Source organism: Haemaphysalis longicornis, unplaced genomic scaffold, assembly GCF_048455015.1.
Source record: "Haemaphysalis longicornis isolate Haplotype H1 unplaced genomic scaffold, Haemaphysalis longicornis Haplotype H1 scaffold_1, whole genome shotgun sequence".
Taxonomy (NCBI): Eukaryota; Metazoa; Arthropoda; class Arachnida; order Ixodida; family Ixodidae; genus Haemaphysalis; species Haemaphysalis longicornis.
Window position 1 is genome coordinate 197,858,420 of NW_027526203.1, and position 23,682 is coordinate 197,882,101.

Below are 23,682 nucleotides of genomic sequence, written 5' to 3' on the forward strand. Positions count from 1 at the left end.
TGCGCAGGCGAGTGTCGGCGAACAAAATGCCGAGGCGTCTGCTCTGCGGGCATTTATCTTTTGGCACAGGTGTTTCTTAAACAGTCGAATTACATCGAGAGCACTCTAGATCAAAGAAGACGATTCTAGGCTAGTGACGTTAGGGCGGAACATTCTCCCTATCAAATGAGATAACCCGCGGGGCATAAGAAAGAAAAAAATGCAACACGCGCTTCACTTGGGACACAGATAACACAGCCCGGCGCAGCCGGCCAGCAAAATCAAAACCTAAACAAACCCAATGCATAGTTCGCGGGATACAATGCATGGGATACGAGGGAGGGGCATTGATTGATTGTGTGGTTTAACGTGCCGACGCAACACAGGCGATGAGGCGCGCCCTAGTGGAGGGCTCCGGATTAATTTTGACCACCTGGGGATCTCTAACGTCCGCCGAAATCTCGTACACACGGGCGTTTTTGCTTTTCGCCTCCATCAGAAAAGCGGCCACCGCGGCCGGGAATCGAACCCGCGACCTCGTGCTCAGACGAGGGAGGTGCAACTAGACAAGTAAAACTAGTGTCACTAGATTTTATTTAGTGACTTTAGGTGAAACCATATCAGAAAGGGTCCTCGGCGCACAAGCAGCACTCCCTCACAGAAAAGGGTGTGGCGAACTGCAACGGAAGAGGCATATGGTACAGGCCTTCGTCCTGCCGTAGACACAAATATGCTGCCGCTGTTGGTTTATAAAGATGTTTGTAATGCTCATAGGCTGATGAGGATTACGCTAGGAAATACAGGCTAGGATAGAGTACTTAAGGACCAATTTGGTCCGTGAGTTTTTATTAGTAACTTTTAGTAACTTTAGAGGACGTGAAAAGGCGCTTAGGAAGGTGAAGAGAGCAAAAGATGCAGGTTACGACAGAGTAACCGTGGGTCACCTAAAGGAGGTTGGAGACATTGTACTAGAAAAGCTTGCAACAAACATTTGGCAATTCTTTAGTACTTCAAATGTACCCGTGGACTGGAACAATGCCAACATAGTTCTTATCCGCAAGAGGAAGAGCGCGGTAATTTAACGCATGTATTCGTTGTACTAGCGTAGATGAAAATAGTTCGGCGATGAAAATAAACAAGTAAAAAATACAAAAATAAACTAACGAAATAAAAAAAATATGTATCTCAATCACCACCCTCACAAAACAAAGAAAAGAATTAAAAACCCACAACTATCGAAACACGAATAAAGAAGAAGGAAAAAGCACCGACCGTGCAGTATGGCATGCCGCATGCATCTGCACAAAAATACACACTTGGCGGGGTTAAGGCACTTAATGGCTATAATAGTGTAGTGTACATCATTGGCGAAAAGAAGAAAAGGAAAACAAAAAACTATATAGTAACCCAACGTATTTGACGACTCATAGCCAGATTGCGCTATAAAAAAAAACTCCGAATGAGGACAAGAGGCGTTAAAATGTTTATACATTTGTGGTCAATTATCTGGAGTTCTGCACATTCTTGATTTCTCTCCTGGCGTACTTTTCTTTATAGCTTGTATTTGCTCCTCTCTATGTTCCAAGAATGGCGTGGGCGTCAACCTTCCGGCAGACCTCTGCGCTTTCTTATAGTACAAAAACGAAAACTGCGCATAAAACGAGGACACAAGAGAAGACGACTAGACGCACAGGGCGCAGACTAGCAACTGATTCTTTATTTCAGTGAAAAAAAAAAATCACACCATCTTCCCGTAGGGGAACCCTGAGTAGCATGCAAAGCAGCCATGGGGTCGATTCAAGTGCCCATTAGTTTTCAGTTCGTCGTTTCCATTAGGTTGAGGTACGTAGCTAACGTTATATTTACAGTTTGGTTTCCATGGTAACTACCACACTTTTAACTTACCGGAACTACGAAATGGGAAATTGCGTTGAGCCCATGGCTGTTTCGCATACTACTCAGGGTTCCCCTACGGGAAGATGGCGTAATTTTATTAGATGCGACGGAGCTATGTCCCTCCCTTGTCGTTGTTGCGCCGTCCACACCCCCACTGCGCATGCTCGGTTTGCGGAACGCCCGGTGGTGTCTTACCCTTTAATGGCTCCTAGAGCGACAGTGTTACCGGTGTCTTCCTGGGCCCGCCCGAGATGAGCCGAGCATGCGCAGTGGGTGGACATAGCCCCGACCATGAGATGCTGGAGCGACAGTGTTGCCGGTGTCTTCCTGGGCCGGAACGGGACGAGCACGCTTCCCCTTAAATGGCTCCTGGAGCGGCAGTGTGGCCGGTGTCTTCCTGGGCCGGTGGATGGACGGACGACGGACGACGGACGGGGGAGCCGAGAGCAAGAGATGCTTTGCATCTAAAACACATCATGAAGGAAACTGCCATCTACGCATGTGCGCAAACCTAGGGCGCAGAACGAAGATAAACAACCAAAACCACAGCCAAAAGACTGAGCGCAACACGAGGGAGGGGCAAGGAACTGGACACTATAGGCAGAGTCCGTCAATGCTTTTGACGGACTCTGCTATAGGCATGCGGAGCCTCCACGTCAACAGCCTCCGCACTTTTACCGGCAGCAACCTGGCCACCCACTGTAAATACTGCAAAGGCTGTGCGCCACGCCTCGAAGCATGCGAAGTGTTAAGGCGTTAAAGTCTCCCTCGTGCGCGCACCCCTGTGCGCGCACGAGGGAGATTTTTTAAGCGTACGTGATCCTCAAAAAAAAAAAAAAGGCGAGGATTGCGTCAGTACACCGTCGGTGTCTCTACTAAGTACCGAGGTCGCGTATTTTGACAGGAGGACTCTTGGGGGTGATTTTTAGTGCCCTTGAACTGCTCCGGCCCTCGCCTTGTTTTGTTTGTGTACGAAGCGACTGCGCATGCCTAGTGTCAAGTTCCGTGCCCCCCACCCCGTGTTGCGCTCAGTCGTTTGGCTGTGGTTTTGGTTGTTTTTTGGCTGTTTATCTTCGTTCTGTGCCCTAGGTTAGCGTACATGGGTAGATCGCAGTTTCCTTCATGATGCATTTTTCACTCAAAATAAAAAAAAAATCTGTTGCTGGTCAGCGCCCCGTGTGTCTAGTCGTCTTCTCTTGTGTCCTCGTTCTATGCGCAGTTTTCGTTTTCGTAATGTACCAACTAGCCCAAGTTTGTATTCTACCTAATTTCATTTCTTATAGTAAAGAGCTTTCAAAGCGAAGCGTTCTTTTCCTCACTGGAGAGTTTTAGCATAGCGGGTACCGTGCGCTAACGCTACGGCGACGTGTAGCGGGGCCCGAATGGGCAGGTGCGAATTCGTTCCGGTATGGTGGCATAGTTCCGCGGGGCGGCCTTCGCCCTGCCCGCGCATTCGCTCCGCTGACGGGCAACCTCGTCGCCCTCTCCGCGCGCGCCTGCGCAGTCGGGTCCTGGTAACCCGCCGCCGTAATGTGAGCCTCCGGTAGCCGCTATGCTTAAACACTCTACTGATGGCGACCGTACGCAAAAACGCACAGCAGGAAAGCCAATTTTGCACAATGAGGGGGGGCACATAATGATTAATGGTTTCCGCAAGGGCACATAACACTCCCCAAAAGAAAAAAGCGCGTCCCGTGGCGGGAATCGAACCTGAGACTCTCGCGTTGGGAAGCGGACGCCTATCCGATTGAGCCATCCCGTTTCCTTTTTCCTTCATTACCTGTCTTTGACAATGTACAAGACATTAAAGGGGCACTGACACAAAATTTTGAAGGCGAGATAACGTCGGAGATAGATTGGTGGGAACACATATACATCATATGCAAAATATCAGCGGCGAATACAGCCTAGAACATATTTAAAATCAATTTTGAAGTGTGCGAAACGCAACCGAGCAGCCAGCAGAGGACCACGCGCAATTGTAAATAAACAACATCCAAACACGTCACGAGTTTGTGTTTGCCGCTTCCGCACTACCGGCGTTTTACGCGGGCTCGCCCGGCTCGCCGCTCCAATCGGAGGGCCGGAGGGCGGAGCTTCTGCTCTCGAGAACGAACGACCCGATCGTTGGCGGCGGAGGCGCCGTGATTTCGTCAGCTAATCGGGCAGCCGGCCGCGACCAAAGTTCTACAGCGATTCCAGGCACTCTGTTTCTATTACTGTTTATTACCATTGGATGCGAAAACGCGCCGGAGGCACGAAAAGCCCACTGAGCTAGCCGCACGGTCGCTGTGCAGGCGGCGGCCACGGCCGCGAAGTGGCCCAGGCCGGCGCAGGTAGCTCGAGTGATAGCTTGTTACCGCTGCACGAAATTGTCCCCAAGTCCCGACCATAGTGGCTTACATGAGAAAGGAGTTAATGATGCGATGGCGGGTTGCATTAAAAATTGTCATCTGCACCGCTTACGAGAGCGGCACTCGAATATCCGCCGCAGTGCTGAGCCGAACACATCTGTAGGCGGACCTGTAGGCAGACCGGCCGGCTGCTCCCAGCGCGCGTCTTGCCACCCACCGTCTCGAGCGTCGCGCGTCGTTCTTTAGCCGCGGTAGCATTTGCACTCGCAGCGCCTGCGTCACATCCACGGTCGCTTTTTAATTAAGCGCCTCACGAGATCAGTACGCGGGGGCATTCGCAGAAACTGCCGTCGATGCGGATTCGACAGTGCTACGGCGGCTCTGCTCTGTGATATCCCTCCGACGGTCACGTGGTCAGCTTTGTTCACACAAAATCCACAAAATCCATCGTTTCGCGGCACTCTCTGAAACCGAAACTGCGACTGGCCGCATTTAAAATCCCTCTAATTAAACAACCGTCGCACACTGAAGCAAATGAGGTTTCTACAGGTTATAAGTAGGTCACTAGCTACTTATCGCAACGAAAAAAACAAGATGCTAAATTTTTGTGTCAGTGCCCCTTTAAAATACAACGGCGTAAAACTGCCCACATACTAAAGGTGAAGCTGGCTACGAACAAAGGGCTGACGTTGTCAATTAAAATGCCCTCATAGTGGTCAGCTGCTCTATTTGCGGCAGCCAATCGGGAAATAGCAACTGGGATCCGATAACTTGAACGAATCGCCCAAAGCTCTCGTTAGGGTACTGCTTTACACAATGCGCATCAACATCACTGTACAGCATTGCTGTGGGCGAGCGCCATATACTGTAGAGGCTCAGGGCCATGACTAAGTCGTAAGGCACTCCACCCTTATTGCCGCCCGCAAGGAAACGTATACCGTAGGCGTCTAATGGAAAATCCTTGTGAAGTGTTCTCTGCAGCGCGTCCCAAAAATATATTCCTTCCCAACAATGCAAAAAAAAAAAAAAAAAAAAAAACGTTATCTGCCGTTTCTGGTGATCTGCAGCTAAAGAAATCAGTGTCCCTCATGGCACAAATAATAGCAATCTTTGTTCCATATCCGGCAATTTTCTCAAAAGTGGAATGTCGCTTTTGTAATTAGCGAAAACAAGCGGAACAACCACTTGTAGGAGTCGAAAACGAATTCGACACTTTCAAGTTCCGCAGCGTTGCCATTCGGCGAAATTGCAAGAATAAGACGCATCTTGGAAATTTTTATTCAAGCTCGTTCATATACCGGGAATCTTGAATGCAAGATACGCGATAAAACATATCGTCTTTTGGTACAGGCACTGAAATGCGTATTTCCTGGCTCATTCGATACAAGTACGAACTACTAAAATTGTATATTATGACTGTATCTAAAATACATGCATCTTCGTTACTGGCAAGCATTTTTACCAAAATATCCATACTTCAAAAAAAGAAGAAAACAAACAAACAAACAAACAAAAACACACAGGCCAATACGGGTGGTGTTTGAAGTTTATTTTGAATATACGCCTGTTTTACTGCGATATTCAGTACGAGGAATGCGGGCAAGCGGAAACAGTTCGTTTACGGGCTGGAAAGAACAGGTGTGTCACACACAGTAAGGACGACACTGAACGGCAGAGCTTCTAATCACGGTGTTGGAGAGAACAAAGCGCACCATCGTTTTAGTTTACTACAGAATGCCTTTAAATCCTATTTGAAACCTTAATTCCTCAGCATGGAAAGGACAAAGAAAGAGATTCATTTTTATCGTGGACAAAATAGTGAGAGAAAAGTATAGAAAAATGCTAAAATGAAACCAGGCCATAATTTGACAACCCTTCTCGCTCGTGAAAGTGAGTTGCGATTGTTGAACGCTTGCATGGCTTAACGTTTTTATAGTGCGATTGATGTCAGACGACAAAGCGGCTAATGATGACCTAGCCTAGTGTACGAAATGTCTCTGACTCTGACTTCAACGTTTTACAGTAAAGCAATTATGAGAAACTATAGGATCGTCAGCTTACGGAATATTTCGGAATACTTATGGCTAATGATAACCTAAAGGTACTTGGCAAAGCGTTTATTCAGTGAATTCGCACGCAACTTGACGCAGTAACTTCGTTCAGCAGATATTCACTCGTTTTAAAACTAAGGTAGGGCTCGTATTTAGCTAATTATTAGGTGAATCCAAATCCATGCTAATAGTTATTATATGCCATCAAATATGCGTATTTAGTATGTGTTTGTTAAACGACGATTTTAAGAAGTTTTTTATGCCTGTGAATTTTACTTGAACTGGTGGCTCTTGCGCTGACTCATACCATGACAGAAGTTAAAATAGTGTGTAACAGAGTGCGTTACATGACAACAACTTTCGGAAAGAAAAAAAAATTAAGTGTGATAATGGACTAGGGGTACGAGTGTTCCGAGGAGAAAATCATGTCAGTACGTGGACACCAATGCATGTTTAAAAAAAAAAAATGTCGCGAATATTGTTTTTTTGTTTTACTAAAAATAGCACTCAAAGCTTACGTTTTCGCATTTATCCTTTAGAATTAACGCTGAAAAAATGACTGAAGCAGGTGCCTGCTGTTGCGAAGATTATCTTCTTGGACATCAGAAGCAAGCCAGCCAGCACTCGCTCTTTTTTGCGGCTAGTGCCGTAAAGCAAAGGCGGCTGCCAGTCCGACCGAAATGGCCACCGCAGAGGTAGAAACCAAGCTAGAACCGTTGTCCTTCCCTTTTTTCTGACCCGGCATTGGCGTAGCTGGATTGCCGGTACTGGCAGCGCACCCGAAGGTTCCCAGGTAGGCTCCGATCAGCTTGTTCGCATTCTTGACTTGGTCGGCTGGGAAGCACGGCTTGCCACTTTGGGCGATGCACTTGTTTGCTTTCGTAAAAGCGGGGCTAAAGAAAAGAGGCAAAGGAAGTGGAGAAACCAGTGAAAGGATAGCTGTTAGCGGCGTTGTAACGCCACCGTTGCAAAGTCGTCAAAGCGCTGTATGGCAAAAACAAATGCGCATATTTACTCTGTCGCGTGACAAGCAGCGAAAGCCGACTTTGGAGTTTTACAAGTGTCGGATCGGTATTTTCACTTCCATTTTCATTACAGCAAATATGTCAAACGGCTCAACACGGCGCCCCGTTTCATCAAATGCAACAGAGAGAGTAGAAGGGAATAAAGCAAGGCAGTTGAGAAAAATCGCTTCTGATCAAGAACGTGAGGACAGCATATATTTTTAAATTTCTACAGAAGTTTTAACTATACGCGGGACATTGACGAGGTAGTTGTATATAGCACGTCGTAAAATTTTACACTACAAAAGCCAGCACTCACGCACTGGAAGCTGCGGAGCGACAATTTATAATGTATCACGTCAGGAACATGACAGGGTGCTTACGATAATGAGAACAGCAGGCGTGAAAAAATGACTATTAAAACATTCCAAACACATCTACGCACTTCTTATGAGTTCTGAATGCGAAAGCATTGCTGTACAATAGAATTCCGAAGAGCGCTCCTTAGAGTGGTTGTGTTGACGACGCAGGTAATGGGAATTTGTGAATTGGCCGTGACCCTCCGATCGCAGTTGTCATAGTCACTGGTCAGCCCCACAGCGTGTTGACGTCGTCATAAAGTGTAAATTGCTGAATCGGCCGTGAGCTTTCACACAGCAGTCATCGTCTTTGCTCAATCCCCTTGCGTTGGAATGTGAGAATTGCGGATGCGTACGTTGACATCACAGCCAGATGGGAATCGATGAAACGGCCATGAGATTCTGACGGCAGCTGCCAGGACAACTGGTCAATCCACCTGAATAAATACGTTGTTGCGCCTATATTCAGGCTTAACGTGTTGATACCTTGATTTTAAGCTTAACGACTTGCAAATCAAAGTTGCAGACATTGCCCGTTGTCGGTGTTCTCCAAGTCGAAGGCCACAACACACTCATTGGGTTCATCTTTAAAGAACTAAAGCCATGAAGCCGCAGTGACGCGTCGTGCGTGCATGCTGGACTCGCATTCCAGAGGCACTGCAGGTTCCGGCTCACATCCAGTTCACATTTGTCTGTTTTTGATAAGCTCAATTACTTCACTTTATTTATTTTATTTGAAATTTTTAGGAACCGTTTCGCTGCGCTTAAGATGTTGAAGCGGGACGTCGGTCTTCCGGCTCCATGGGCGAGTTAATGCTTCCGGATCACAAATATCCTCAGTCTACATTGTCAGTAAGTTTATTAATGGTTAGAGAAATGGCGTATTCGGATACCTCACTCCAAACCTTACATATTTTCTCAAAATTACATGAACGTCAAGTATAGGGCGTGGCGTGTTAATAATTTCCTGTTTAATGCAAGTCAAGCACACGGCGCGGCTACCCTTGAAGTGAGCATCATTTTAGCCGTAATTATTTCCGAACTCATGTACTGGTTTCGTCACGGTTAAATCGTCCGGCGCAGAGATCCAATGCAGGTAGCCCCTTCACGTGAGTGAGATTCGCATAACTCTAGCAGAGATCAGTAGCACACTGAGGAACGACCTGTTTTCGGGGCTGTAGCCTACTTGAGCCCACCTGCAGTTTACCGCTATATACGGTCGCAAACCCATGCGCATGTCTTAGAGCCTCGGATGTGTCGTAGCGCAATGTGGAGAGGGACACCTGATAATTGAGCCTGCATTGCACCAGAAGCGTTTTCTCATAGTCCTTGCTGCTTCCATGGGAAAAAGCTCCCACAGAGGGCCAACGGAATAATTAATTGCTTTATTCACTCGCTGTACTGTTCAAGCTCCCTTAGTCCATATTAGCGCCCACTATTGTTCGGCACTCTCATCTTAGCACACAACAACCCCGCAATACTTGGTCGGGGGGGGGGAGGGGGGGTAACATTTGGAGTACCTTAGAGTATAGTGAAGGGGGAAAGGTGGCACGCACTGTACGTTTGGCAGTGCTGCTTTCGAAAGCGCTTTTTGGGGACGGGTTACGGAAGTGTTCTGGTGTTTATGAGAGGTTCCGCGATGGTGCGTAAAGAACCTAGTCATGGCTCAATCACTAGGATGACCCTTTGACGCCGCTAAGCTGTGCACAGCTGTGATGGTGTGCACGATCTCCGCCCGCTCCCCTTGATGCCTTCAGCCAACTTGAACACCCCAGGGGATAGGACGCTCTTTTAATTTCGCAGGACGCGTTCATTCTGTTTCGCCCCTCCCGAAGGTTGGCTAATTTTTATGAATGCCTGCAAGGCCACGTAGGTTACATATATTCTTTTAAGCTCTATGTTCAATTAACGAGGTGCCACCTACTGAACCAGAGAAATAGCGTCCACCTTACGCGGCAGCCGAGCACTACAAATCGGAGAGCCGCGTCACGCGTACCTGTGTCCTATTTTTTTCCGTTTGACGCGGTGTCTACGAAGCTCCCTCAGCAAAGCATTTTTTTCCCTAGGAGGTGCTGGCCAAACTGTCGCATGTACGGAGCACCAAGAGGGCTTACGAATCAGGGAGGGTAGGCAGCAGGACCCGTGAGGGCGCCGTGTGCTCTTGTTACTGGTACTAAAAAATTAGAGGAGGCACTGGTATATTCGATGGGAGACTCGAGGCGAACTTGGTCCAGGGGGCACAATTAGGCGCCCTACGAGATACGATCGCTCGGGGGGACATGAAGATACGTCTGCCCGTGCCCGTCATATCGACACCACCGACTCAAGCATCATTTAGTGCAAAAGGCCACGCTGTTGTGCTTACTCGCAGAGCTCCTTGGTGGGTGCATTCCCGAGCCTGATGTCGCTCTGGGCTAGGCACGCTCTGAAGGCTACAGCGTCAAAACAGGAGGCTGCGCTGCGGATACCTAAAAAAAACAAAAAACAAAAAGCAGAGAAAAAACAGTCACGTCTTCGCGTTTCTCGCAGGATCGAGGCTTTAACTAAAGTTACGGTTTCTGCGAGACCCTCCACGATCTGGCTGAACTCGAATGGTTTGCTCGCATATTACTTAAAAAGTGCCTTTGTCGACTGGAGCTGCAAAGACACTGACTCTTTTCAGAGGGGTCGAGTCACAGTGAGCTCACTAACAGTGAAGGCGTAGTGGCGCATCATGCCGTTGCCCCGTCCGCTGGCCTGTCCCTCTGCATTTAATTTCAGCTGGCGGCTGTAATGAAACCGTGTATCCGTTTGTTCTTTCCTCGTCACACTGAAAAAAGAAAGCTCTTTGTGTAGTTTTTGTGTTGTCTGTATTGTATGATCCGCTTTATTTTTCCATGTCGCCTAAGTTCGAAGCTTTTCTGTGCCCTTCGACAGCATTTCGCTGAGTTGAGCTAAGCAATATAATTTTTATTCAATGGCTTTCGGACAAAATTCTTCTTCTAATCTCTCTTACTTGCCTTTCTATACTGTTGCATAAAAACTTTCAGTGTTGGGCCGGTTGGCAGGTCATATTAAGTAGTTACTGTGAGACACGAATGATGACCGGAAAAGGACCGACTTGAAGCTGAAAATTAATTACGAAAATGTGCACTTTATAGTATGTACACCTAATCACCAGGTTTGAAAAAAATTATTAATAAGGTGTAACACATAAACAACGCCACCTCAATGGAGTTCCTATTGGTGCTATTCGCGGTATCCCGATCTGTTCTGTGCCGTCGCGCTGTCCGCGTTTTTAGTCCGGCATTAACTACTTAATAATGTAGCCTTGGGTAATGTTCATTAGCGCAGGTAATAGAAAATTTCCTTCTGCAGCGTGCCGGCGGCATCAATAACAAGCCACTGGAAAACACTGCACCTACGCCGAAAAGTTTCCACTTTGGTTCGAGTTTTAATGTTGTGTGGTAATGAAAATGCAAACAAGAAAAATTGGCGCAGCTTGCATTATAGCGGTTCAAGACTGGATAATCAGCAGGGCTGGCGGCCCCTCTCCCTTCGTCGGAGACCCGGCTGTTCAAAGCCAACGCTACGAATAACCCCAAGAAGAGTACTCCGCGCGCGCACTGCGATGACAGCTCAATCGCATAGACGCAGGGTTCATAGCGCGAGGGACCCAGTAAATAAATTGGAGATCAAATCTCCAATTGATTTACTGTTGGCGTTGGACAACTGACGGCCGGGTTATAGAGCTCCGCTGTTAAAATGTAGTGTTTGATGTACCCCAGCAACACCGATGAGCCGTAGTGTAGGGCTACAAGTTCGGTCAAATACACTGCGATTCCTTAGCGCGCACAAACGCCCTAAAGCGTACAATAACTTAATAATGCCACCCTCGATGGTGGGGAAGGAGGCGTTAGTCAGTTGCGCGGGGGTTTAGCAATAGTTGTTCGGGATGGACAAACACTGTTCAGTGGAGCAACGAAAGGCGGCTCCTATAGTTCTCTAAGAACACAGGCTCTAGCTGCACTCTGCACATTGCGTGTTCACGGGATTCGTCCATAATTTCGTTAATTTCGCTTACGTCAAAAGTGCAGCACCGCGGGTGATTAAAAAGAGCAAGCCATTGTGATTAGTTGATACCCGGTTAAGGGGCGCAAGCAGTTTTCTGCAAATGAATAAAAAATTCTAGACAGAATGGTGACTAAGAGTTGTCACAAACATTGTACTCTGACAGCGTTATTAATCCATAGTTCCACCTGATTGCACACATACAAGGATGCATGCGTGTTGTTCTTACCAGCACACACGGCCCCAGCCGCCAACAAAACACTCGTGGCTTCTGAGTGTTTTATGTCATCGCGTACCTCTTGCGGTAAAGCTAGCTAATATCTCCACGTTACCGCTGGCGGTATTCTATGACGCTGGCGAAGAGATTGAGGAACTAACGAGGCAGTTCGAACATGCACACCGAGAAATACGAATGTCCTACATGTAACGGCCACACTACCAAGTGCTACCTCTTTACGGCATTTGGTCTGTGCCAAATGGCTCGGCGCGCGACTCAAGAAGCTGTGCAGTTTTTCTACCCACCAAGAATTCTTCTACAGAGATTTTGAATCGAAGCTGGGGGGCATAAATTAGGGCTTTTTCACTGTTTTGTTATCTAATGCCCTGTGGTATAAACGCGCCACACCGTATGTATTATTGTTCTTGTTTTCTTAATTTTATTGGAACGTTTGCACTGCGCGGCAGCTTTCCCTTGCCTATAACACGCGTGCAGTCGCCTGTGCTGTTGTCGAGGCTCCCGATTTTCGGTTTCACAAACGACACCTCTTCCGTTCACAGAGTTACCCGCCGTCATCACTGAGTTGCTAAGGCGTTGCTCCTGTTTCTAAGCTCAAAAAATAGAGTTTTACGCGGCCGCAGTGCATGACATTTTTTGGCTCAGGTGACTAACTATAACGTCCGTGTTACTGTGATATTTCAGCGCACTGTCGAAGTGAACAAGCGGTCCAGCTGAATCCTTAGTCTTATCGGGCTGGCCTCCTATCTCAAGCTTACACAATAAACTTTCTTACACTCTTTTTGGGCGGAAATAGTGTAACTATTTTGCCCCACTGCGCACACCTTTAAAAGGTGTTTTGGCTAAAAAAGGGTGTTCTTCGTGTGAACACCGTAAAAAAGGGTGTAAGGTTGCTTAACGCCCTAAAATAAGGGTGTGGGCAGCGCAGCTACGCGTGACAACGTGGATCGGCCGAGCGAACAGCATGACGCACAGACACATTTAACACGCAGAAGTCACACTTGAACCCCAAATCAACTCAGCAAGAAAACCAACGCGATGAATGGGGACATCGAGTGCCTACTGACCCAGAAATACATCTGCTCTTCTTGCTTTTATAGCCAGCAGAGGAAAGCCCTCCGATTGAGTCGGCTGGATTGTCGCAAAAATTAAATATTTTAACGCTAATTTTGGAATTATGCATTTTCGTGTGAGCATGTACAAATCAGCATGCGGATTTGCAAAGCTTTTTTCATCGTAAGGTAGTTAATATATTCAATAAATCATAGAATTTTAATAAATACCAAGCCCCTATTCCACATAGTTTCCAAACCCTTCAAGAAGGGTGTTCATGATTTCAGCGCCCTTTTCCCACAAGGGTGTAAAGCTGCAAATTAGGGTATTGGAAACTAAGAAAAAGGGCGTAAAGAAAACGGGTGTAAGAAAAGACCGCCAACTAAGAAAAAGGGTGTAAAAGACTTCCAACTTTGGAAGTATTTTATACCCGGTTTACACAAGGGTCGACTGAACATTTTACACAAGCAGGGGATGTTTTGTGCCTCGCGATGTTTAAAACAATATTAATTGGCCTCATTTATTACCAGTGGAGGCTGTTTAAGCTTGAGCTAGGTTCGATGGCATTAGCAAAAAAAAAAAAAAAGACCAAGAAAAAGAACTGCGTCGCTTGTAAAAGGTGCACCACCGCAGATAGGTATTACAACAGTGAAGCCGGCTGTCAAGCGTGTTCGATTGTAAGCACAACGGGTGCATGCGTATGCGCACCTCTTGCTTTACCATTTCAAAGACACTTGTTTTTTGGAAATACTAAAGCACAAAAAAATGGCGCAGCTTGCACTAGTGGTGCAAGGCCTGAGAAAGCGCGGAGCTGGGTGTCTACCTAGCTTGTTTCGCCCTTGAATCCGCTGTCAGTGTGGGGGACACACTGGAACAAACTTGTAAAATCCGACTAAGCTTGGTCTCCGAGAATAGTTTTTTTTAATTCTAAAAGACGTTTATTTTAAAAGACGAAATTTTAAACTGACGTTTCACATGCCAAAGCTGAACTTGAGCCATGAGGCGCAACGCATATGGAAACGAACGATCATTCCAGACGAACAGTTTTTTTTTGCTTATGAACATTTCTTACGAGGGGGAAGGGGGGGGGGGTAAGAGGGGATGTCTTGTCTTCTGCAGTGCAATTATACATGCATGCATGACCTTCATCAATCAACAGCTGAACACCTTTTGCACACCCTTTCAACACCCTAGAAAAGGTGTAGCATAAAGGTCAGTAAAGGTGTAGCATAAGTGGAATAAGGGGGTTGGAAGGCCATTACACCATTTTTCTTGAATCTGAACACCCCTTTTGTAGCTGTACACACTTCTTGTTTTGAAAAAAAAAGGTGTTGCACCCTTGGTTTTTCGTAGGGTGTTGAAAGGGTGTGAAAAAGGTGTTCAACTTTTGATTGATTAACGCCATGCATGCATGTATAATTGCACTGGGAAGTACAAGAGATCCCCTCATACCCTCCTCTCCACCTCGAAAGAAGTGTCCAAAAACCAAACAAGAAAATTGTTCGCGTGCAATGATCGCTTGTTTCCATATACGGCGTGCCTCATTGCCCAAGTTTAGCTTTCGCACGTGAAACATCAATTTGATCTTCTAAAATTAAAAAAGACTACATTTTTGTGGCGAAAAGGGTGTTGACCGACTGCAACGAGCTTGGCTTTCTGTAGGATGTTGAAAGGGTGTGAAATAGGTGTTCAGTTGCAAAAGCTGGGGGTTGACCTAGCTTCTTCTGGTGTTGCTAAGTTTGGCTACATTTTGCCTTCGATAAGTTTTGTTAGGTTTTACAATGTTCTTGCTAGGTTAGGCTAAGTGCTGAGGGGTGAGGCCAAGTTTAGCCGGATTTTACATGGCTGTTCCAGTGTGTCCGACACACTGACAGTGGATCCAAGGGGGAAACAAGCTAGGTCGACCCCCAGCTCTTGCGAGCTGCGCCAATTTTTTTCGCGTTATAGAATCCCAAAAATACTAATACCTTTAAAATGGTATAAGAGATGCGCATACGCATGCGCCCCTTGTGCTCACAGTCGAACCGGCTCGAAGGCCGGCTTCACTGCTAGAAAACTCTACCTGCGGTGGTGCACCCTTTACAGGTGGCGCAGTTCTTTTTCTCTTTTTTTTGGTATTTTTTTTGCTAGCGCTATTGAAACTAGCTCAAGCTTAAACAGCTTCACTGGTGATAAACTATTCCAAGTCATATTTATTTAAACATCGTGAGGTACAAAACATCCCCCAGCTTGTAGAAAATGTTCAGTCCACCAGTGTAAACAGGTACAAAATACCTCCAAATTTGGAGGTCTCTTACACCCTTTTTCTCAGTTGGCGTTCTTTTCTTTTTATTATACCATTTTTATTTACGCCGTTTTTCTTTGTTTCCAACACCCTAATTTGTAGCTTTACACCCTTGTGGGAAAAAGGGTGTTGAAAAAATAAACACGCTTCTTGAAGGGTGTCCAGATGGCGGTGAATATCTGCTTGGTATTTAATAATATTCTATGACTTATTGAACATAACTACCTCGCACTTAAAAAGTTTTTGCAAATCCGCATGCTGATTTGTATATGCTCACATTAAAATGCATAATTCCAAAATTAGCGCTAAAATATCTTGTTTTCGCGACAAGCCCGCTGACAAGCCCGGGGGGCTTTACTCTGCAGGGTATAAAAGCAAGAAGAGCATATGTATTTCTAAGTATGCACTCTCTGGACTCATGAATCCCGTTGGTTTTCTTGCTCAATTTGTTTGTGGTCCAAGTGTGATTTGTGCGCGTTGAATGTGTGTTTCTTATTGCTGGTTTTCGCTGTTTTTTTTTCTTTACTGCTGTGCCTCTTTTAGACTGGAGTCAGCATGCTTCGTTATGCTGATTTTATGCTAATTCATTTATACTGATTTGATACCCGTTTATAGCCAACATCACATGCAAAAGTATAGTCCTTGGGCCCATACGGATACAATGTGCGATTTGCTGTTGTCGTCGTTGTTGGGTTGTAGAGATATTTGTGTCACTAATTTGTGGAGTTTCGTCACCTGAAAGGCGCTATATGCGCCTCTCCCAGCTTGAAATGGGGCCTCGAAGTAATTATGCGAGAGCAAACGCTCGGGCACCCCTTTCACTGAAGACCGATCTCCCAGTGTGCATAACCATGCTCTAACCTGAAGCCGCTGGTTGGATGGCATACCGTCTGGTCAGTCAGCACGATACAGAAACTGCAAAATAGGTAACTGACCAAGTCAATAAACAAATGACGTTTCTGGAACGCTACGGCTCTCAAATGACGTTTCGGGAACGCTACAGCTCTCTAGGGAGCTGTAGTGTTCGCAAAACGTCCTTTGTTTATTGACTTCGTTAGTGACCTGTTTTGCAATTTCTATATCATGCTGTATAATGTTCCTCTTAGAATTGCCTAGGTGCGCGTTAGCACAGATGGGCGTGCCGCTGAGTACTTGCCTTTCAGGATGGCTTTGCCGTTCTCGCAAGCAGCCGTTCTCACTGCGTCGATAGCTGTTTGCCGAACAGGGAGATCGAGAGTGTCGCTGAAGGAGCAGCCCTCGAGCAGACGTTGGTCGAGGCACGTCTTCTGGCTCCTGTTCAAAGTCGATTGAGAGTTCCGCAAAAGAAATTACACTCAAAAGATATTACACGGTCGCATGTAGTTGTTGAAGATTGCGTTGCATATCCCTTCAAAAAACCGCAGTTGACAACATAATTGTTAAACTTGGCAAGTACGGCGGTTCCAAGTGCTTTTTACTTGATTACATGCGCACCGGGCGTCATACGCGAACTTCCCCTCCACCACGCGAATGTCAGCCGCCGTTCAATGCCAGAGTGCATTTGCGTTTGTTGCCCATTGTCCCTAAAAAAAAAAAAAACATACGCCCCGTAAACAATCGAACATACGCGTATGCACCTTCTCCGTTTACAAGGATAAATGTAATAGAGGTGGTGCTCGGTTTACAAACGCGCCATTTGTGGGGAAAACGGCATGCCGCAGACAAAAGAGCAGGGGTATAAGCGAATGATTTGTCAAAGCGTGGAGGCGCACTGGAATTGCAAATTGGTTCGGGCTCGCGTGTTGGTGGACGTATACTGGGCCAGGTATACGTGAGCCCAAATGAAAAGTCCATGCTCGAAATAGCTGTATTTACCGTTTTTAATGGTATTCACCGAACGCAACCGTCAAGTGCAGGTAATGGGCCATCGTGGGAGCGCATCTGGTGTCAACTGCAATGCTCGCGCCCCAAAAACCTTTTGTGCTCGCACTCCGTGACCACAATTTTTTTTTTGATAGCTAGCCCTAAAGGGTCTTGCGTTAAAAAAAAAAACATTGATTATATCTATACATGACGATTGAAAATATGCGGGCGGTGCGATTTCGTAAATGCCTGAGGGTATTAGTGAGTTGGTACTCCATGATGATGACAGTGCAAAAAAAAAAGAGAAAAAAAACGGACCATGAACAGAGAAAAGAGAATAAACAGCTCTCCCTTTTTGCTTCTTTCTCTGTCCGTGGTCAGTTTATTGAGTTTTTAGAATCATGGTAAGATTTCGTTGGAGCTCTTCGCATTTTGAATCTTAGTCCAGGTTAACTGGGACACCGTGCACACGATACGTAACCAACTAAACTCAACAGCAAACAGAAACTACGAACTACTAGGGCGGCCAATTACGTGCATCCAGCTACCATTGATTGATTGATTGATTGATTGTGGGGTTTAACGCGCCGACGCTACACAGGTGATCAGGCGTGCCGTAGTGGGGGGTTGAGGATTAATTTGACCGCCTTGGGATCTTTAACGTGCGCCTAAATTTCGAACACACGGGTGTTTTCGCATCCAACTTCTAACTACTAGCAGCCAACTGCGGCGGTGGCCGAGTGCCAGATTATAGGGGTCGAGAGGATGCAGGTGTAAACCTCGTCCCGTGTTTTTCCTTCACGCAATTTCTAAAGCTGTAGACAAATCTCCATGCGCAGAATGCCAAACAAGGCCGCATTATCAGCTTTCGTCCTGCAGTGTACACAAGCAGGCTGCCGGTGAGGACGGATAAGAATGGTTTTATTCAGTCGGACATCCTGGATTTTCATTCTTAAAGCATTTAATGGAAACACCAATACGTGGCTGTGTGTTACGCTGGGATTGGCAACCACTGGAAATAGGACGAACTGTCGCTTTCACTTTTCTTTTTAACTAATATACCGTAATTCAATGTTTTAGTCAGTGCTTTAGAACCCTGGCTCCAATAAGCAAATACAGCCCGCATTGAATGCGGTCGAATCCGGTTAGCTATATCCCGCGAAATAATATTCGAGTTATTCGAAGTAATCTTCGAGTTATTCGTACGAAACGAGTGTGCTGCTGATCATGAGAACGCAGCTTCGATCTCTTCTGCAACTGCCGTTCTTCTCATGGAGGGAACTCAGGAAAACGTCCGCGCATGTGTTGTGCCGGTGGCCCCTTTCGAGAGGACAATGTGTTCATCGGTCAGACCGTTAGTGACGTTACATTATTTTAATTATTACGTGAGAAAGAAAGAAAGAAAAACACGCGCCCAGAGTGGGGACCGAACCCACACCTTTCGATTAGATCTCGAATGCCTTACCAATTCGGCTATCTGGGCGACTGTGTTCTCCTTCACTTTCTGGGGTATTTATATTTACTACAACTGTATCTGACGCTTGAGGGTGGTAGCCAGCGCCACTCAGCGCCAAGGTAGCATAAGAGGGTTTCCCGCCAGTTACCCGCTTATGATAGGCTGTAGACGTTCGCGTCACGCCCCGGGGGTTGAAAAGAAGGTCCCCTTCTCCCCGTGTAGTCTGAGTGGCGCTGGCTACAACCCTCAAGCGTCAAATACAGTTGTAGTAAATATAAATACCTCAGAAAGTGAAGGAGAACACAGTCGCCCAGATAGCCAAATTGGTAAGGCATTCGAGATCTAATCGAAAGGCGTGGGTTCGGTCCCCACTCTGGACGCGTGTTTTTCTTTCTTTCTTTCTCACGTAATAATTAAAACAATGTAACGTCACTACCGGTAATAAATAGTCTAACCATTCCGCGTTGTAAGACTGCCGGCATTTCTTTCTATATATATATATATATATATATATATATATATATATATATATGCGCTAATGACAGGCTCATACAGGCGCTGTATAGCTGTGGCGCAGTCATTTAGCTGACCATTGCCGCCGCTGCCAGTGCGGTGCCGTCGTTTCTCTTCGGCAAGACACGTGTACTACGCTGTTTTAAGGTCCAGACCAGTCTCTAAATGTGTGCTGCTTGGTGTGTGCATGCGTATGTGGATGTGTGCATGCCTGCCGTGCATGTATGCATGCATGTGCATGCGTGTGCAATGCGTCGGTACCGCATCCGTGGCCCTGTCCGAGAAGGAAATCAGTTATCTGAATGCGCACCTGCCACGCGCGCTGAACTAAGCTAGCCCACCTATACTCGCACGTTTCCCTCAGATTATGTTTTCTAATTTCCAGCTTAATTTAAGCTGGCGCCTTCTCGTTTCGTGTGCGAGCCAATTTGTGTCCACTGGAGGGTGAGGGCCTCCCCCATTGATTAAGAGGTTTCGACCGAACACTACTTCAGGGCTGCCAGATCCTTTCGTGGTGAGGAAGTGCTGTCTGTATTCCAGACAGGCTTCCCAGTATGTTGAACCTGCCCATTTGAGCATGATTGGCGCCCGATGATGTTATTTCTATTGGGCCAGGCGGCTGTATGATGGTGAGCGGCATACGTACGCACCCGATTGTCGAGTTATTCAGGGAGAGATCTCGAATTCATGCGGTGGGACCCGCGCAATAGGACAGACACACAAAACATCGTTTGACTTTGAAGAAAAGGCGAAACATTTTAAAATAACGTGACCTTTCAGTTAAAATAAAACATACAGCTCTTAGTGTCCCTTTTAACACAAGCGTTAAAACAGCGTTCTGGCTAGATATGTCAGTTTGGTTAAAAAAAGATACATCCAGGTAACTTACCTAGCGTGTGGCCAAATAGTCAAGAGAAAAAAAAAACGTGCAATAATGCTTTTTTCCTTACCTGCAGGACTCCTCTTCACTAATTACAAGTCCTCCTCTGAGGCCCAGCCCAGTCTCGAGGCGGCGTTCCTGCCCATCGAGGCAATTCCGGACATCGTTCACTTTGCATGCCGCCGGTGGGTAAGGCTGGGTACCTGTGCAGGCGATAAACATGGAATGGGTCACACTTACAAGCCCTACTTAATTTTTAGACATATCCCTTCCGTTTTTAGTACGGAATGAACGGCTTGCTGCTTCCTCATGATTTATCAAATCAAAGCTCTATTCGCAGTTACTGACAGACAGACAGACAGACAGACAGACAGACAGACAGACAGACAGACAGACAGACAGACAGATATATAGATAGATAGATAGATAGATAGATAGATAGATAGATAGATAGATAGATAGATAGATAGATAGATAGATAGATAGATAGATACACAGACAGACAGACAGACAGACAGACAGATAGATAGATAGATAGATAGATAGATAGATAGATAGATAGATAGATAGATAGATAGATAGATAGATAGATAGATAGACAGACAGACAGACAGACAGACAGATAGATAGATAGATAGATAGATAGATAGATAGTTAGATAGATAGATAGATAGATAGATAGATAGATAGATAGATAGACAGACAGACAGACAGACAGACAGACAGACAGATAGATAGATAGACAGACAGACAGACAGACAGACAGACAGACAGACAGACAGACAGACAGACAGACAGACAGACAGACAGACAGACAGACAGACAGACAGACAGATAGATAGATAGATAGATAGATAGATAGATAGATAGATAGATAGATAGAGAGGCAGACAGACAGACAGATAGATAGATAGATAGATAGATAGATAGATAGATAGATAGATAGATAGATAGATAGATAGATAGATAGATAGATAGATAGATAGATAGATAGATAGATAGATAGATAGATAGATAGATAGACAGACAGACAGGCAGGCCGGCAGACAGATAGATAGATAGATAGATAGGTAGAGAGAGAGAGAGAGAAAGAGAGAGAGAAAGAGAGAGAGAGAGATAACTTTATTCCAAATCGTGGTTAGGAGGGGGCGGTGACCGGAGTTCTAGCTTTCCTGTGATCAAGCCAGCCCATTCCGTTAGACTTTACTTATCCTAGGGTCTGAGCTACCTTGCGCCGCCTCCCATATCACGGTCGTACGGATTAACGGTAAAGAGCCTTTGTTACATGCCCACAAGGTATTAATGAGGGTGGCCTTCAAACCACATTCGGGACATTTAACAGTTAGGGGATTGATACAGGGTAGGATGAATTAGGTGCAGTCAGGCGTGACAGGGCAAAGTGCTGGTTTGAATGAGGCGCCACAAGTGTTTTTCAAAGTGAGAAGAGGGTAGTGTTACGAATATACTGTATGTACGCGGTTTGACGCTGTGCGCGAGGTTCGACAGTGAACAGCATGACAGCGCGCTGAGGTGCTTTTTCACTTCGCACTGGTGCCGTGAAGGAAAGACACTTGCCGCATTCATTGTTGTAAGGAAAGGCGTTCCTAGAACTAGTTCCTTTTTTGAGGAACGGAGGAACGCCACCGTTCCATTAAGGGTCGGTGGAACTGTAACGGTAACGCGTTAGGTTTATGAAGAACGGCAGGAACGGCGTTCTTTATGCAAACGTTACATCGCTAGGATTTGGCTGTTGAAAAATCCACAAGTCGCCACTGTGTTTCTCTTTATAAAAGCTGGCCAAATTGTCCGCCCTACAGCGGAGCGTGGTTCCTCGAAGATCAAGGGCAGAAGAATAACCACTCAGCAGACCGCAGCTTGCTAGTTCGAATCCCCGAGGGTACTTGTTTTTTTTAAGCTGATTTTTTTCCGTTTTCGGCCAATGTTTTCTATACGGAGTTCACTATTTTTGTGCCGTAACGTTCACTGCTCCACGAGCGAGTTCGGGAAACGCGCGCAGACTGACACTGACGCGCTAGCCAGTTCTCGTTGGCGTGCTGCTGCATTAAGCACAGACTGCTTGCGGGCAGTGGGCACAGGCCAGAATCAGCAGACCCTTGTCCTGGTGCGAACACGCTTTTTACGATGCAGGCATGAGTGAGGCAAGCTCCAAATATGGGGAAAAAGCGCATGGCATTTGAGCGTCTGCGGTGACGCGGAGGGCGTTCATCCACTGCGTAGGCCTCAGCTAGTGATTGGTATACGATTTCAAGCCGTCCTGGGAGGCTTATCTTAGACATTTTACAGCCGACAAAATGGCAGAAGCGCGGTATGACGATTATTATATATATCGAGAATGCCCATCCAACGATAACGCCGGATGTCAGGCATGTCGTTTTACAGAACCGAAACCGAAACTAAGTTTGAATGCTAATCTTGGCCATCGCCTAATCACGGTGCACCTCCTCCCGTCGTCACAGCGTTTAGTTGGTGCGGCCGCCGCAGACCGCGCATGGTAGTTTTTCTTCTTTCGAGCTTTATAAAATAATTACCGACTTGTCAACCGGATAAACGATGAAAAGTGTGTTAATTTGAGCCAATCGACGCAGTGCAAATAAAAACGGAAGCTTAACAAATTCACTTCAGTGTCCCTTTCAGTCCTCCTTTGGACCCCTCTTCCTCCTACATACTACCCGACGCCTCTTGACAGAAGCCCCGCAGACCCTAGTGAATACGCAAAGGAGTTATAAAGTGGGGAAGCGCCCCCTTGCACATTGTTCTACTTGTTCAACAGGATTTACGCACAACGCGATTAACGAGCAAATCAAAAGTGCCCTAGAGACAAGCAGTCACATCGGCAGTGAAGCTGACAGTGGAGCCGTGCAAAAAAGGGCAGCGGTACCCTGATCACACCGCCATATTTGCCGGACGCTACTAATTGCTGTAAAGGTTTATTCACGGCGTCCAGAACTAATCGTGATCTTTTAGATGCGACGCATCTCTTTCACTCGCCTTGTCCCTCCGGCGTCGTCCGGCGTAGTGCGCATCCCTCCCCCATTCTCCTCGCCGCGCCAGCTGCGCGCTAGAGCCGCTCTCACCGCAGCGCCATCTGCGTGTTAGCGCTCGCCGGCGCTCGCTCCGTCGCCGTGCCCGCTGTGCGTGGGTGTGGGTTAGCGCGCAGCTTGCGCGCAGCTTACGCTCGGTTAACACATGCGCATGCGCTGCTATGCACTGCTCTCTCTCATTCCGCTGCATATAAACGCGGTAACTGTGCCGCTCCGCTCAGTCGTTCCGCCGCCGCTCCGCCGATGACATCCTCTGATGACCACCGATGATTTGAATGGAGACTAACAGGCCTGCTATCGCGATGGTCGGCGCAACCGTAACATGCACCGGCCACCCCGATAAAAATTTACACCATCTTCCCGCGAGGGGAACCATGGGGTAGATGCGAAGCATCGGGGGTGAACATGCTGCGTAAAATATGGACACACAACAACAATGGACACGCTAACATAACGGAAACGCAACGGAAACCCCCGATGCGTCGCATCTACCCCATGGTTCCCCTCGCGGGAAGATGGTGTAAATTTTTAGTTCCCGGTGGATAAGAGCTACCAACATACGCACCTTCCAATCACACAAACTGAAGGCTTTTATCCCCCTGAAACGACTAAACAGAACCGACGCGCCCTCCCAGAAAAGAACGGAGGCTTGTATGCTCATCGA

General features: G+C 46.7%; 1 protein-coding gene across 2 annotated transcripts in view; it reads right to left on the bottom strand.

Moving 5' to 3' along the window:
* Positions 1–5,757: 5,757 nt before the first annotated feature.
* The window catches only part of LOC144141116 (uncharacterized), a 48,635-nt gene continuing 30,710 nt past the window's right edge, over positions 5,758–23,682 (bottom strand). For both annotated transcript variants that reach the window (XM_077672651.1, XM_077672643.1), the window contains 4 exons: positions 20,027–20,159; positions 16,422–16,558; positions 10,009–10,111; positions 5,758–7,173 (listed from right to left, as the gene is read on the bottom strand). In XM_077672651.1, coding sequence (XP_077528777.1) covers positions 6,921–7,173; positions 10,009–10,111; positions 16,422–16,558; positions 20,027–20,159 — 626 coding nt within the window. In that variant the 3' untranslated portion in view covers positions 5,758–6,920. The remainder of the gene's footprint in view (positions 7,174–10,008; positions 10,112–16,421; positions 16,559–20,026; positions 20,160–23,682) is intronic.